Here is an 18,312-nt window from a genome sequence, read left to right on the forward strand (position 1 = left end):
AGAAAGAAAGAAATTATATTGAGGTCCACAAGTGACTGGGAATAGGTCAAAGGGACTTGATCTCACATTTAGATACAATAGCAAAGAAATAGGATAAAAAGGGCCCTAACCTTGAAGCAAGTGTAAAAAGTTAATCAATTTATGATAAACAAAGAAGTACATAAATAGGAAATAATTCGAAATGGTTAATCGCCAAAATGGTACATGTATAAATAGAAGTTGAAGGGGAAGACTCTGCAAAGCAGTGGAAGCCTGTAATGTCCCCACTTTGAAATAGGATTTAATAATAAAATTAAAATACAAAAGAATAAAATTAAAATATAAAAGAATAAAATTGAATATAATGAAAATTTAATTTAGTTAATGAATGGTCAAAAGGCATAAAATGAAAAGTTGTGACTCCCTCAAACATGAGATATAAAAGGGAGAAGAGAACCTCATTTGTGAGGGAGGAGGAGAAGAAAAAATGGAGCACATGAATCAAGGAAGAATCAATGGAAGAAGGAAGGAATGGGAAGTAAATAAGGAAGCGGCTCTTCCAAAGGAGGGTAGAAATTATGAAGGTTGTGACTCTTTCAAAGGGGTATAAAATAATGAAGGGTTGTGACTCTTACGAAGGGTGGTAATTATTAATGGTTGCGACTCTTTAAAAGGGCATAGTTACAGAAGCTTGTGATTTTTCAACTGGCATAAATGATGAAGCGTTGTGACTCTTTCGAAGGGTGGTGATTGTGAAAGGTTGTGACCATTATAAAGGGCAAACAGGATGAAGAGGTGTGACCCTCCCTCACATTGGAAGATATAAGGGGAGAAGGTTTCATTTGATGAGGACATCGAAGCATAGCAAGAGTACTCATAATGAAATCAGATCAGACCTGAACTGCAATACTCTAATCTCTTGTGGGCAAAATATAAGGCGATTCAAAAAGGGGACCTTACAAAGCCAACGAAGATTGCTCAAGCAAGGAATTGCTATGCCTCATGGGGATGCGTCCCTTGGCTTGGTATTCCTGTCCACAAACTAGAAACATTTCGGGGACTTGAGGATGGTCAAGAAACCTCCCATCCCCGCCCCCCTTTCAGCCAAAAATCAGAAATGTTTAGGGGACATCCAAGAAATATATAGGGGACGTAGCCGTCCCCTAGATGACCAGGAGATGTCCAATCGTCTCCATTTGTCTCGAAGACGACCTATTGTCCCCTAAAATATCTAGACACAATTTATGTAATTTAAAAAATAAAAATAAAAACTTACAACCTTTCAATGCTTGTTTGGTTTATGACATGACCACTAGGACTTACAAAAAAAATATGGAAATGGTGTTTTCCATGAAGGTTTGTGTGGTTTTGAAGGTGTTAATTTGGGCTTGGTGGTGGGGGCTCCACCCCTCAACCTTGTTGGGGGCACTACCTCTTGACCCCATCAAGGCTGTTGCCGTTAACCGCACATCAAACTATAAGTCTAACCAAGTATTAGATCAATGATGAATCATGATCACAAAATCTGTAAAATACTTATCCTTATTGCAAATCTCTACATCTTAACAGTCAAAGTCACAATCAAGGATTGTCTTGTTTTATACAGTGGACAACTTGTTTATTATACAAGGACTGCATAGACAAAGTTGCCATGCTATATTCAATGTTCATTATACAGTTGAATACATGTACGTCATAGGTGGCAAGAAATGCCATTTCATAATGCAAAAATAGTAAAATAACCATGATTCCTATTCAATTACCCATGCTCACACATGTTTTATGATGTCTATTATGAATGCTTTATCAATGTTATGATATGAATATTTGAAATTTCTATATATTTTTATAATTTTCCCTATTTGTTAACCCCTGTCCCTTGCTGTCCCCTAAAAGTTGGCCGAAAAGTACCCCCGTATTGGAAACGCATCCCACTAACCCGGTCCCCAAAACTCCATGGAGCTTAGAGGAATTGAAAACCTCTGGTGCTATTATTCTAAGACATATTGGAGGAGGCATTAATATGATCATCAATTATTGTCATAATACCAATATAAAGTATAAGAATGCTTGGTAGGGATAATCCAAGCTAGACAATTCCAAGAGATGGCTGATTTTGCATGTAACCTATCCTAACACTCAAAGCTGAAGAACTATTGGTGGTAGGGAAGAAATTGGAAATGTGACCTTCCTTGACAGATTTACATAGTAAAGAGGGGTATTAGAGGGTCCCCCACATTGACAAAAGATGGAATCACTACCATTGGAATGAGTATTGAGGGTAAAGAGTCTTAGCCATACTAGAACATAAGAATAAACGATGTCTAATACAATTGTTTCCATTTGTAGGGGAATCAATAGCTTTCAAAGGGCACTTAAGGTCTCTTAACATTTGTGATGGTTTGAAAGAAGTAATCAATTTGGTACATCTTGTGATGCAAGAACATCCTATTGTTGGGTAATCTTATATCACCCGAAAGAGATCTATTAATTGTGTTTTGATTTGAAATGTGTGTTGTTTGTGCCTAAGTTTTTTAGGTTTGGGAGCTTGAGTAATCTCTCACATTATTACAAAGTCTATCGGCAATGAAATTTGTGCTTCATGGGGTTTACAAGCTAAAAGAAACATCTTTTTGTTGTTAAGATAAAGCAAATCCTTGCGGAAACACACAAAATAGAACATGACCAAAGTGTTATGTATTTCTATGCAATCTTTGGTTTTCTTTGTGCAACTTTGGTGTACAACATTAGAGTTTGGCAACCTTTCGCTTCTAAGATCTTAGCTTGGGTAGGACACTTAATTATCGGAGCACCCCATAGAGAGGTTGGATTGATTTAGATAGCCTTTCATCGCAAAATCTTGTTTCTTGTCAAAACCCATCCCTGACATCGTGATTACTGCACAGTACATTTTAATAATCGCATATAATTAGTTGTTTGTCAAAGGGACATTGCATCAATGATAAGATCCGAAGCTCTGCTTCAACGACCACTGGTACGCTCAATCCTGCGTAGGCTTCATTGCCTACTATGCCAAAAAAAAAGAGAAAAAGAAGATCAAGAGTGAAGAAGCTTGGAACGCAATTTAATATCAAGCAGAAATTTGGCACAAGGAATGCAGGCATCTCTGCCAGTATTGAACAAACAAAGAAAATAAAAATTTCTTCTACCGGAAACAAAGCAATCTCTGTGAGCTAACAGGCGATAACTCTGCCAGGGCTATGAACACTTGCTGGCAGTGGGGCTCTATCCAGGTTGCTTTTGAAGTATCAGCCCGCTGGATGACTTGACATAGTGAAACGTTGATGCTTAAACTCTTTCTAAGCTGGAATGAACTTCACTTGCACACTCTGGCTAATTCGACAACGTGTGATTTGATTTGACCCGCAACATTATTTGGTTTTGAAAGACCTTTCTCTATCTTCTCGTCTAAATTGTGGTGGTTAACCGAGGATTTTGGGTTCGGTCCAGACTAGTGTCCCTGAAATGATTGGAAGCATTTCTCCAGCAGAGTCGCCATTTGTTGTGCGTTGCACACACTCCCCGTCGCCGACAGGGTCCGCCTCGTTTCTTTTCTAGTCTTCGTCTTGCCCGATGTAGGATTTTGATTTTTATCTGCCATTTTGAGTTTCAACGGGTAGTAGTGAAGCAATGAGCTATGTAACCATTGGGAGATGGGGCGTCTGTTAGTTTTAAGTCGCATGGCCCGGGGGTCAATTTGCAGAGAGTCTCGCAATCTGAAATGTTCAAAATCAATCTAAGGGAGACTAGGTTTTAACATAAGCCTGAAAATCGGCTAAATAGGCAAAAGTGTCAGTCGTCCCTGGGTTTGCAAAATTGCTTTTAGGGCTGAAATTGGCTTTTAACGTCAAACTTTTCATTTTATCCTCCCAGCCCGAAGTTGGGCAAGTTAGGTGAAAATGAGGAGTAAAGCGCTTAGTTTGAAAAACTTTTCAAAAGGGCCTTCTAGCCCGAAATTGCAAATAGAAAGGGCGTTTCACTTTTAGAATAAGCTTTTCAAAACTCCCCTAAGCCCCGAAAATAGGCAAACAAAGGAAATCGCAAAAGTCACAAATGAAGTAAGGCGTTAAACTCAACTTTTCAAAAGGGCCTTCTAGCTCGAAATTGCAAATAGAAAGGGCATTTCACTTTTAAAATAAACTTTTCAAAACTCCCCTAAGCCCCGAAAATAGGCAAACAAAGGAAATCGCAAAAGTCACAAATGAAGTAAGGCGTTAAACTCAACTCTTCAAAATCGCCTCCTAGCCCGAAATTGCCAATAGAAGAGAGGCGACGTTATAACTTTAAAACATCTCGCAAAAGGTCCTTTTTGCCCGAAAATGGGAAGGGCATTGATTTTTATAAACATTTTGCAAAGTTTGCAAAAGGTCTTTTTGCCCCGAAAATGGACAAAAGGAGAAATCACACAAGTCATATTGGAAAGGCGTTAACTTCAAAAACTTTTCAAAATAGACTTTCAACCCGAAAATGACAAGTGAAAAAATGATAAACTTTTCAAAACGCCCCTCTTGGCCAAAAATCGCGAAATGTATAGAAGGCGTTGATTTTTGAAAAGTTTGCCAAAGTTGCTCTCAGCTCGAAAATGGGCAAATCCAAAAACGTGAGTTAAGTAAAATCGCGAAGTTTGCAAAAAACCCCTTTACCCCGAAAATGATGTAAAGTCGCACCAAAAGGAAAACTTTTCATAAAGCCTTTCTCAGCCGAAAATAAAAATCGCGTGAGAAGTAAGGTGTCTTTTTGTAAAGTTTGCAAAAGTGGCTTTTAGCTCGAAAATCGAAAGAAGATGATGAATCGTTAACTTTAAATTTGCAGAATGCCTCCTTCCGCCGAAAATTGCAAAATAGAGGAGAGGCATTATTTTTTTTAAACTTTTCAAAAAGCCTTTTTAGGCCGAATTTTGAAAATTACTTTTCAAAATGGCATTTTAACCTAAAATAGCGGAAGAAGTAAGGCGTTTAAGTCATCAAGTTTGCATTTCAGTGATTCCAGCCCGAAATTCGGCAAGGAAGTGGAAATCGCAAGTCATAGTGAGGGCGTTGTAACACTTTTTTTCAAAAACACTCTCTCAGCCAAGAAAGATCATTGCGATTTTTCCTAAAAGGGCGTTGTTGGCTTCGAACTTGGCAAGAGCCTCTCTCTAGCAAAGAATTGCGTGATAGGGTTTTATCTCAAACTTTTCAAAATACCTCTCTTGGCCGAAAACGCGAGTTAGAGAAATTCGAAAGGCGGCGTTGATCTTTCAAGTTTGCAAAAAACCTTGCTGTCCAAAGTTGCACCAAGAGGGAAAATTAGAAAGGTGTTACACTTTGCAAAATCGTCGAAGTCTTCGAGATTTCAGGAATCACATGTTGCGGAAGGTCATTTTTAGCCGAAGGTCATCCCGCGTTGGGCAGTCTGCTAGGTAGGATTCGATTCCCTCCTTTAAAATCGTTAATATTGCAAAATTGGTCATGATTTTTGAAAATATCAAGCTCAACATAGCGCAAAACAAAGCCTGCCAAGAAATTGACCGTTGAAGTAAATTTCAAACTTCGAGAAATTTTCCAAAAAAAAAAAGAAACTGAACTTAGGCAAAACTCTTCTCCAAGTGCGAAAGTTGGCAATCATTAAAACATTTGAGCCCTGAACTGCAACCAAGTAGCAAAATTATGAACTAGTATTTCTCAGGTTGCAGGTTTCCCTCCGTCCGCGCAAAATTATGAACTAGTAGTTGTGGCTGCCAGACATTATCAGCTAGAGACCAGATTAGTGGTCCTAGAAAATATGGTGCTAGCTGTTTTCACACCTGAGGCCATAGGGGAGGTATTCGACATCCCATTTCCCGATAATCCTGTTGCTACAACTATTGATGAGGCGCAGGTTGCTTATGACATGAATCCTACTAAATGCAAGACATTGATAAACGAAGAATGGTACAAGGAAAGAAGGCCCCCAAGCATTAGGATTAGTAAAAAGATCCCCAAAAGTGATTTTTATAATGAGTATGGCAACATGGTCACCTTACTCAACCGGGTTATGGGACTCCCTGAATCCAAATTTTTTGAGGAATGGATGTTCTACTTTACAGAACAGGTCTTTGTTGGGAAGTTCAAGTTTGACTGCGCTCAGATCATCAGCGATAATATCCATAGACAACTGGTCGAGCTTGAAGAAAAGAAGTACTTCGCCATGACTTCCTACCTGATTTACATGTTTGCCCGACACCAGCCACTGACAGGGTTAATCAAGAAAGGTGAGATCGAGAACGGGCCAAATCAGGTAAAGGTGTATGAATGCTACCCTCAACTGCATTACTATGACATAGCTCGAAGAGAAAAGAACAACATTGCTTACGCAATTGGTTAGTATGAGCGTGTCAATGACGCCTTTACAATGCGCCTAGTCAGGTTAATGCAAGGAGGATTGCACATAAGGCTTTTAGAGCAGGCTACCATTTTGATACAGAAGTATGGTGCATGGTTTATCCAATTCCCTAGGTTCACTTACCTCAGGATAGCAGGCTTTGAGGGAGCACCATTCCGACTTCCACGCTATCCGACAGACAAAATAGTCCTTATGGAAGTCGCAAGACAAGCGCACCCAACAAGCAGCTTACTCAGAGATAAGAAACAGTCCGGTTTCACCTTCCCCATGATCTTGGGTGACCTCGATGTGCATTTCAAGAATTCAGTGCAAGCTGATGAGTCATTTGCTGAATTAGCATCCTATGGCCTACAGGGACATTTCCCGAGGAAGTGTTTCGATCATGACAATTTGGCAAATAGAGCCTATGGCAGGCGCTACAGAGCGAAGGCATCAATTGAGGATTATTGGAGCAACTGTTTCGATGACTATGAGGTCCGACGACGTGAGTATTCTAGGCTAAGTGTGCAGCAAATGCGGCTTTATGAGTACCACTGGGTCCCAGATCAGGTAACAGATTATGGCAATTGCTTGCAAGTCCAAGAATTTCAGGCAGTTAAGTACCTCTTGCCAGGCATTGATTGGTCTCAGGATCCAATTATTGATTTTGAGGTAGTCATGGAGGCTCCAAGAAGGTATACCGATCACTGGTTATCCCAACAAATCGAGAAACTGACCCATGAAAGGATTCAATTTACATACAATCTGATGGGCAGTCTCGATTCCCAGTCTTCGGAGGATGAGGGAACCTCAAGCGCACCAAAAGAAGAGGTTGAGAAACCCGGAAAGAAGAGGAAGAAAGCCAGAGCCAATAGAGGGACTCGGACATCAAAAAGAACCAGAAGGGAAAAGATCCCTATTAGGAGGCCGGAAGTCAGTTCGTCATCCAAAGACCCCAGTTCGGAGGATGATGTAGTTGAACTTGACTATATACCTGCTCCACCTTCCTAGAGTGATGTTGATGCATTCGAGGCTAATAATCCTCCGACACAAGGTGAGCCAGATGCAGAGGCCGGGATCGTTGGCTCTGATGAACCTGAGAACCAAGTTGAGGAGGGAGAAATTCCACCTAATCAAGAGGCTGGTAAGCGTGAGCTCACACAGGGAAGTCGGCATGAATTACAATTGAATAGCGCCGACAAAGATGACACCACCGTTGAGGGAGAACAAAAGCGAGATGACACCCAGGAGCCCGACAAAACTGAAGAGCAACCATCACAAGGGGATACACGACAGCTGTTCAGCAAGGCAGGGGAAAACTCAGCCATAAGTAAGGGATTGGATACTACGTCCGTTCCTTCTATGACCGATCAATTGCAGATAGGCAATGAGCCAGTTGAAACCTCCAAGGAGCAGAGTGGGAATTTGGCAATAACATCCGGACAGACCATCCCTCAAGACTGGTTAATTGCTCGTGCATAGCGGAAAGCAGCTGTCAAGCCACCTATCAGCTTGGAGGATATCTTCTCTTGCATAGGAGAGATAAAATCCAAACGAAAGAAAAAGCCCAAGACCTACTCTCGGATCACTAAGGGTGAGCAGAGGAACCACACCATCCATATCGCTACCCAGCCTACATATAAGCTAGCAGATTAGATAGCATTGGCCGATTATAGTATTATGACCATCCCGATAGGGCAAGCCACCAAAGAGCAAGAAAGGGAAGAGTTCAAGGATTCCGTGCAGAATATGCTCACACAACTCGACGAAATGACTGCTGAAAGAGACATGTACCGAGTTCGTGTTGAGCGAGCTGAGGGATACATTGATTACCCGTTGAAACCATTGCAACATGCCCCTGAATCCCATGTTCCCCCATTGGCATTGGCACAAAGGACTACGACCGAGTTTGAAGGAGTACGTGATACCGCCAAGGCCGTCAAGGAATGGATTCGAGACATTAAGGAAAAGGGAGAGCGTATCATTGAAGACATAAAGGAAATGGCCCACCACCGAGAGATCATTCTTGTCAAATTGTTTGAAGTAAAGAGGGAGTGTTTCAGGGTCCATGAGGTGGTTGGTACAATTCTTCCCCTCATAAGGGCTCTTTTCAGGACCCACACGCAGATTCCCACATTGTCCGCTTTCCTGGATCCCTGTGACATCAACACTTTTAAGGAGTGGTACTAGACTGCCAACATGAAGAATGACACAAAAGATACCATTAATAAAGAGCAGGAAGAATGCGAGGAAATTTTGAAAAACATGAGGGATCTTGGTGGAAAGATCCTCAGATCAATGGTCCTGGGCTGGAAAAATAGTTTGTCCGATAATCAAGTACAACCAAATTGGGAGGATAGATTGAGAATTGATAAGGTCGCATACTCCATGGAAGACCTAGAATTTGCCAGTGGGTTGCATTCAGACATTTTAAGTTTTGAGGCTCATTGGTCCAACTAGAAGGATGGGTTAAAGCATGTAGATCGCCACATGAAGGGTATGCAGTATAAAATATGCCATCCTCCTATGCCTTCAAGCATGGTGTTGTTCCAGCTATGCATAAGATTTCAGGAATATGTTTGGGCAGAGCGTACAGCAGGTCTGGACATTTGGGAGGAGTATTTGCACAGCGAGGATGAATTTTTGGAAAAAGGGTCCACATCAGGAAAGGAGAAAGCACTTTCCTAAAATACAAGTTTCTTTTTTTAAAATCTTAAAAAGCACTTTTCAGACATAAAGTTCATTCCTAACTACCAAAATAGTTGTAAATCTTGAGCTCCGTGCATGTGCACTTTTTGGAGCAGCTTTTTGGGGAGTTATTGATTCTCCTTTTGTTGTTGCTGATAATTTGCCTCCCATTTATGGGTATGGGCAGTTTTGATAAAGGATGAATCTGGCCCCCTTGATTAAGTTTAAAATCTTGGCCATTCATCCATTTTTTGGGAATTCTATATAAAGGAGTTAGTTCCTCCTTTGTTAGAGGTAGAAAACAAAGATTGTTGCAAAAACTCTGGCGAAATATATACAGGATTTAATGGATGTTAAAGCTGTGTTTGTTTTACTGTGAGTGCATGGTCCTCTTCTCCATTTATTTCATATTTCTGCAACTGAATTTACTTTCAGACAGTTATTTATGCATGTATTTGATGGAAAATCTTGGTTCATACCATTAGGAAATAGTTGATTATTGTTTCCTCTGCATGGTTAGTCTGAGCCCCTTTTGTGCCAAGTTCGGTTATTTGATTTGGATGAATGGGTGTAAGAGTCTATCATTCGTATCTAATAGCTTGAAAATTCAAAATCCTTAGATGATTGCACTGGTTTTTACCTAGTTGTGCTAATTAGTTGGCAAAGTAATTTCTAGTTATTTTGAGACTTCCGTCTATGTGTTGAAATATGTTGTCTTAGTTAAATTAGTTAGCTGTTCTTATTCACTCTTTATCCTTATCCCTCCTTTTTTCCTTTTTTCATTAAAGAAACCCTCTAGTCAAGCTGAAATGACATCAATTAGAAGCAAGTCAGATGATATAGGACTGTAAAACTTTAGGGAACCTGTACGAAACCAATTCCGTCTAATCGTAAGTCCCCTTTGTGTTTCCAGCAAAACACATCAACTACTAAGCTATCCTGCAGTCAAGACTTGACAACCGAAACATTGAGGTAATCCTCATTGATCAAATTAACACAGCATTAGGGATTTCCTTATCTCAAGAGAGGATAGGATTCTTAGCATTTCTATTCTGCGTTGGCCGGATGGAGTTGTAGTTCTGCGTCTTTAGACACGTCAACAAGTATCATAAGTGTTGATATTTGTAGACCATTGCTCCTGATATCATATAATGATATCTACTACACTATGTGTAGTTCTTCTATGAGTACCTTGTGATCCTCCTCCCTAGCTAAGAGGGAGTGTTGATGATTTATAGCTTCGGTCGGAGTAGTCTCATAATGATAAAATCATATGTATAAGTAATGCTGATTATATCATTAGTATGATTAATGATTTGTTGATATGAACATTCAACATATACATATTAATATATGCAATAATAATAAGTGTTCTTATTATTATTATATATATGAATATTTATATATATACATAATTTATGATTGAAATATTAGAACATTAATCATGCTGTTGATAAATCATTAAGATTAAATTCATGTTAAATCGATATTAGTCGATTTATATTGAGCACCGTATCTATATGATCATAAGTATCGATTATATTGATCAAATGAAATGATCAATATAAATCGATTCTCCACATTAATAGTTTGATATCATTTATCGCTGTGTATATCGATAATAGTTGATCTTCTTCCAAAAACGATTATGTGAATTGTTACTTGCAGATAACAATGATAAGCAACGATTATGAGAATCGTTAACTTTTGTTAATCGATAACAAACGATTAGGAGAATCGTTGTCTTGCAAATCGGTTAATTGTTTTGGTATGTTGAGAGGCATCTCAGTGGCATATTCATCGACATGTCTCCACGTACGTAGAGGCATGTCTGTTCATTGACATGCCTATACTGTAAGATATATGTTACGATGGAGTTCGATTCTAATAGGTAAGTACAGTAATCGAAAGTACAAGCCATTAGATATCGATCTCCTTCATTTGCAGTCCTGCAAATACTTTATGAATTAAGTTGTGTTCCCTTCATATAAGCAGCAACCTGCTCTTTAAGAGTTCATTGTCATATAGTTTAGTTGTGAACCAAGTATTAGAAATAAATTAAAACTACTCACATATCTAATCTGATCCAAACTTTAACATTTCTGATTGGCTGATGTAGAATGTGCCAAACTCAGTTGTAAACAAAGATTCTCAATCTGATTTTCTAAAGCTGTGTGAGCTAGTACAAGGGTATCATAGAAGTGATTGGTATGGGAATCCAATGGCTTTACTCCATGAATTTTCAGATCATCAAACTTGCTCACAGGCCTTTCTTTGAGGTGATATAACCTACATGCCTTATTATTAACAATATTGGCATTGACATTGTGTTTATTTGGGGCAGGAAACACCACAATATGACCTGGTTAAATCCAAAATTGCTTGTAGGAACACCTGGAGCATTCTATGCTTTTTGAAGAAGACACTGATTACTGCATGCAAATAACAGGAAATTTTCAGTAAACAAAATAAGGAAAGACCGAAAAACTAGAAACATGTTTTACACATAAATGAAAGCCCAATTTGTTGTATGCAGATGACATTCAAGGCAGCTGAAAAATATTTGCAAGCAAGTGCTAAATTTGTTGATCAAAGCTGCACATTAGTTTAGTTATGTGATGATTTTTGATCAACATTGCACATGCCATGGTGCAACTTATAGATGTAAAATCAAATAATAAATATGGAATATATTATTTTCTGTGAGGAGTACTAAGCATCCTTTGAAAGTTTTGTCTGGCAATGAGGTTTATACTCTTTCTGATCTCCATAGAGCAATACTTGTCTATGTATCATTTGCATCTAGCATTTGGGCAGGGCAGGGCAGGGCAGGGTAGGAGGATGCCCAAGGTAGAGTAGGTGCCACAAATAGGCTTTCTATCCAATGGAGAGTAACACCTATCCAACGGAGTGTTGACTCTCAATCTTTAGTGACACGCGGATGTTGGTTCCAAAAATATTATAAGACCCTGTTGCTCACTGGGCAGAAATTGATATCTTTATTATTACTGGATTCTACTTGAAGGGAAACATGGAGCAATTAGTGCCTTCCCTATAGCAGCCTCATAGGTCACACTTGCAGAGCAAAACCAAAGGCTAGTTTGGAAACAATGTCTATTTCATATGAGAAAGAAGAACAACTTCTCTTATCATGGGCTTTGGATGGCATAGCTTGAAAACTCAGGCTTTGCAAAGATAAAATTACATATATACACAAATAAACTTAAACAATGCATGAGATGCATAAAAAATGAATTTTAAGAACATAGAAGTCTGTTTTGATCATATTAACATTACTCCAAATCAGGATTGACTGGCAAATTAAAATTATGAATGCATATCAACTGGGATTTATTCCAGAGACTAAAATCTGCAGCAATTTTCTTAAATAAGGGAAAAACACTGTTTTTGTTATTTCAATCCAAATAAATGGAAAACATTTGCTTTTACTTATCAGCATAACACAATACACTTTTTCTATTTTGCTTTCTAGAACCAAAGTGGGTATTTGAGGGCAGCAGCCCTCGGTAGGGTTGAGGCCACATGGACATTCATGGTGCATACCATTTTTCATAATTTTATCACTTTTCACCAACCATATATAAACTCTTTCAATCAGTCAATAGTTCATTCATGCCATTGCTAATTCTAATTGCTGAAGATGAATTTTTAATCAATAGTGTGCAAATATTTTTTGGTGGTCAAGTCTGCAGAAAAATTTCAGGTGAGTCTCATCAAGGAATTCTGCAGGACTTAGCACATGACTCTGTGGCATGTTACTTGCGAGGCCGAACAAGTTATGAGTTTGGTGTGAATTCTCTGAATTTGCAAACCATGGCATGATTTTTGAAATAATATAATTTCATTTTTCTTTTCTCATAATTTATTGTTAGTGTTCTTAGTACTTCCATTTTCCATGAGAAGTTATGGAGGGTCAATGCGAGCATCCTTGTCATTTTCTGTTTAGAACTGGGAAATAATTTAAATTATATGTCAAAAATATCAATAAGGTAAGTTAATGCAGATCAAAAAGGTAAAAATTGGCATAATAAGTTTAGAATTTCTGAAATGCCACCGTTTTTGCATGCGAATATGTTAATCTTTTTCTAGAAGAAAATTATGCTTAAGGATCTTTACCGAAATGATATTTTTTATCCTTTAAAGTGTAGGATGTTATAAAATTTCAAACTTAGGAACCTATAAATTATCCATCTCACTGTTGTCGTAGTGTAGCACCTGTATTGGGTTTTCTGATTTCTTCAATTTGCACTTATCTACAATTTTTGCAATTTCTAATCCTTTCTTGATTTATGATTGGGCAGGATGAGGTAACATCTATGGCAGAGGAACTCCTTTCCTATGTGATGAACAATTACCGACTACCAAAGGAACCAACCAGTTTGCTACAGGCTGTTGAAATATCCCTGGTATAAATTCTTGTTTGCCTGTTGTCAATTTAATTGATTGTGTATCATTTGTTTGAGCCCTTTTGTCTTGTGTTATGGACTCATGGTTGCATCTAGGAATTTGTTTTACACTTGATTAGTTAGATATTGATAACTGTTGATTTTTTATGTTTTGTTCTTTTAAATTTTAATCATAATGGACTTGAGAGTCAAGATGGATTTATAATGAGGTTTTTAATAGTTCTTGAGATTTTTGTTAAGTTTTATATCTGTATTGCCTGTTACATGATTTACTTTAATGTTGAGACCCCAAAGAGATTGTTGGTATATTCGGGTCATAAAAAGAAGTTGATATTTATATATCATTTTTTGTGCTGAAGACATGCAAAATGCTACACATATATGCAGGGTTCGTATGGTCATGTGATAGTTGACATTTATACTTTAAAAGACAAATTAGTTATCTGATTATTTTATAGGTAAGTTACTGGTTTTGTTATGTATTGAGTATATGGGTATGGGTACCTGGTAAGGCAGTAAATAACTTTTTTCCTTGGATATTGGTATAGGTTTGGATATGTGTGTGTATGTGTGTGTGTTGGAAATCTATGTTTAATGCATATATTGTTCTGTATTTGTTTTGAGTTGTTTCAACAACTCATTAATTTAAGAATTGGGTGTTAAACACACGAATATACTGAGAGGAGGGGGGGGGGGGGGGGTGCATGAATTAATATATCCCAGTTCCAAATTAGTTCAACATTAGTTACCATTAATAACATCTCCGATCATCATAGAACCACTAAAAATAAGATAAGCACACATTAACACAACAGAACACCAGATTTACATGGAAACCTGGAAGGGATAAACCATGGTGAGAATAGTTGCATTGATCTACCATCCAAACCCAGTCTCACAAGTAAATGATGAACTTACAATCTATTGTAGGCACCAACGTGCAGGAATTACAACCTATTATGAAGACACCAATCTTCAATCAGATTTACAGGCACCAACCTATAGGAGACGCCAATTCCCGAATCGGATCAGAACTGAGTACCAAATCAGATGATGAGGCACCCATCTCAATTACAACAAAAGTACATGAAAGATATGTTATGCAGGCCTTCGAGGCTGAACCTTCAACATCACTCTGATCTGATCGACTTCAAAACACTCCTACAATGAGCGTAAGATATGCATTTCAAGACGCACTCTTAAACACAAATTGAGTAGACAGCTTGCAAAACTTTTGCCACAGTTATCAGTCCTACTCATATGAACTACTGCACACCACATTGGAATGAATCCAACTACAGTCATATATGCATCTCTACATCAATTACAAACATAAGTCGCCCTAGAACTTATTCATAACATCCGTAAGTGGGCTACATGAATAAACCTTAAACCAAACGTTCAATAGGCCCGGTCCAAAAGCCAACATGCTATACACTGTATTATACAATACAAACTCAACAGGTCCCCACCTGGCACACAATGCAATACTTTGGCCCATTCATTAGGAACATCAGTATAGATAGTGAACTAGTCATTGTGAGCATATTGTCGACCATGCCTTTCCTTCTTCTTGAGCTCCACCTCTAAAACCTGAATAGATTTGTCTTCATGTGTAGCCTTATCTTCCAAACCACAAGACACAAAACATTACTGCAGTACAAAACACTTTGCCAATGTACATACAATTTTTGAGCATGAGACCTCAGAAACATATTGCAGACACTTCTGGATCTCTACCAACAACTAAAATATGATTATGGTGATACTGGTGACATATTGTAAGAGAGATATCCAACATAGCTTGACTCTGTTCATTCGGATGACAACAGTACTTAAAATTACAGCAACCTTCTAGGCACTTGAAATCGAGGGGAACATGATAATAATTTTTGCTCCCATGATACACACCTTTGACATCAATGGGAACACAAACATAACAATCTTCAACATTAGGTAGAACCATATGAGGAAATTAAGGAAGGATTCTCTTAATATATTTAATGGTTTGAATGGTTTGCAATGAACAATACAAACAATTTTTTGTGTGTTGCTCTAGAAAATATTATGGTATCAGAGGTGGACTGGGCTTAAGTCTCTCAGGAGAGGGCCTAGCAAGAGGAGATAGCCTTGAGTTATAATCCTATGTAGATCCAAAATTAGATAGTGTAGGAGAGTTGATTATTTTTTATTTTCGTTAGCTTTTTTCAGTGTGTTGAATTTTCTTCTGAATTCTTTGATAATGAGAGATTGGATACAATATTAAAAGGAGGGGAGCGATACTTCCAATGGTGAAGTGCCATTCGGAGTTGAAACCACAACTTCTGCCTTCAACAAAAATGCAGAACTGAGAAGAGAAGGTGTGGAGGTGGAGGAGGTATTAGGTGTTGTTGCTTTACATGATTGCAGAGAACACAATGCTCTTGCAAACCAAGGAATGCGAGGACATAATTCACAAGCAGACTGTAAAATATAAGATGGAGAATTAAGCAATGGATTTTATTTTGTCTGACTTTGTGCATGAATTATGTTGTTGACCATGGCTAGGCTTTCTATTGGAGCACCAATGAATGAAGCGCCTAGTAGATTATTGATGCATTGGAGATTGCCTAGAGAATTGACATTGTTCTTGATTGGGATTTTGATGGCATGACCCTTTCATTTTTGTTGCAGAACATTTTAAATACAATCAATGAAAGATCTATGTCGTAGAAGCAGTTTTGTCTTAGCTTGTGTGTTGTGAGCAGTTAAAGTGATAAAAAAGGTAGCCGCTCGAGTTTGTGCTTGAATGTTAGAGTGACAAATGTTATACAAGTAGACAAAAAAGTTAGAGGGCTCCACATTTTGCCTCATCAAACTCGGAAAAGCTTATAGTGTGTGAGATAAGAGTGGCCCTTTGTATTGGGTATATATATAGTAAATTAAATTTGTGGTTTTAGGAAAAAGCTTGCATCAATGAAAACATTGACAAATTTTTCTCTGAAGGAATGTGCAATTCGCAGTTGTAGAAGTATCTATTAGAATATTTAATTATATTTTAATTATCTTTATGTAGTTATTTATTAATGGTCATTTAAGCTTTTTAGCTTTTTAGCTTTTTAGTTTTCACTTAAACGGCTAGTTCTTAATTTAGAATGTCGTCTTGAAAACTCTTTATATACGGTTGTAAAACGTTGAATATATGATCTGATTATTTGAGCAATAATTTTTCATGGTATCAAAGCGGGTGACGAGCCATCAAAATTTTTTGTGCCCTTCCGCGATTTTCATGTTTTTTTTGGCGGCACTAAATCTTTGTGGGTTTTTCAGCCATGATTTTTTGTAGGTTTTTCGGCGGCAGTTTCGAACCTTCATTTTTTTTGGTAACCTGTGATGGCGACAACTAGGGTTTCTGTGGGTTCAGCAGCAATTAAATCCGGCTAGGGTTTCAAGAAACATTAGCCATTTTTTTCTGTCGATAATCTTTTATGTTTCTTTTCAGACAAAAATTTTTTTTTTTTTTGCAGATTTTTATAGGAAAACCAGAGTTTTCCTGCGAACTGTTCTGAGTTTTTCAGAACATTAGTTTTCTATGTTTCCAGAATTTTTGCGCCTTGCGTTCCGTGCTCAAATTTTGTGCCGACTGGTTCTATTCTAATTTTTCATTAGCAACTTCTGCCTTGATTTTCGTGCCTTCACAGGGTTGACCAGAGTTGACCTCAGTTTCTAGAATGGTGTCTTTGACCAACATCATGTTGGAAAGCAGTCAGAAGTTCAACGGTCAGAACTATAATACTTGGAAGCAGAGGATGCTCTCAATTTTTGAGTATCGTTGCCTTGATCAGATTGTTTTGGGCAAGGATCCTTGTTCTATAACAGCAGGTGATGACCAGGACAAACATGTTGCAAAAAATCATGCTTATCAAGTTATCTGTCACAGATGATCAACTCCCTCAGGTGCCTTTAGGTAGTGGGATCTCTTGAAGGATCTTCATGAAACGTCCGACAAGAGCCGAGCTTTCTTTCTGAAAAACATGTTGTTTTCTGTCGTGATGGATGAAAAGATATTTATCCAGGCACATCTTACGAAGATAAAGGAGATTTGTGACCAGTTGGACGCTATTGGCCGTACCATGGAGGAAGAAGATATGGTAGTGATCACGCTGAAAAGCCTACCCCGATCTTACAAGCATTTCATTGACATGCTCAATATCTCTTCTACTAGTGTCAATTTGAAGTTTCCTTATCTTTGCACCAAGCTTCTACAATAAGATAGATGGAAGCAGCAGTTTGGTAGTAACAATGTCAGTGCGAAACAAGTGTTTATTGCTACGGACAAGGGCAAAGGTGAGTACACTCAGCCGAAAGGGCAATACAACTCTTAGGAGGGGTTCACGCAGAGATTCACATGTCACTATTGTGGTGGACTTGGGCATATCCTGAAGTTCTGCAGAAAGAGGTTGGTTGATCAAAAGTCCAACCAGGGAGGGTCTTAGGAGCAAGTGCAGGCTAATGTTGTAGAGCGTTCTGAAGAGAAGGAGTCAGCCTTCTATGCTTTTTGATTTTTTCATTAGATGGGTTTTCTGATTTTTTCTCCACAAAAAATTATGGGAGGGTTTTGCTTCAAATTATTCAGTATGACCATGTATGAGCTGTTGTATATTCATCATTTGAAGAATTTTAAGGTGATTAGGCTTGCTGATCCTAATCTTGAGGAGACTCTAATGTGTATGATAGTAATTGAGTCTCAGTAGTTTGAGTGGAGAAGTGACAATTTCTTATGTTGTTGGAGATTGAATAGCATGATTGATAATGGTGGCTGTTTCTATTCATGTGTGTTATTTTCTCATGTAACCACTTTGTGTGAAGTGTTGTA

The 18,312-nt window shown here is 38.2% G+C and overlaps 1 protein-coding gene across 8 annotated transcripts in view; it reads left to right on the forward strand.

Annotated features, from left to right (window-relative positions):
* LOC131051349 (uncharacterized) overlaps positions 1-18,312 on the forward strand; it is a 184,901-nt gene that overhangs the window by 145,192 nt on the left and 21,397 nt on the right. For all 8 annotated transcript variants that reach the window (XM_057985819.2, XM_057985822.2, XM_057985818.2 and 5 more), the window contains one exon: positions 13,353-13,457. In XM_057985819.2, coding sequence (XP_057841802.2) covers positions 13,353-13,457 — 105 coding nt within the window. The remainder of the gene's footprint in view (positions 1-13,352; positions 13,458-18,312) is intronic.

Source organism: Cryptomeria japonica, chromosome 11 (assembly GCF_030272615.1).
Source record: "Cryptomeria japonica chromosome 11, Sugi_1.0, whole genome shotgun sequence".
Lineage (NCBI taxonomy): Eukaryota > Viridiplantae > Streptophyta > Pinopsida > Cupressales > Cupressaceae > Cryptomeria > Cryptomeria japonica.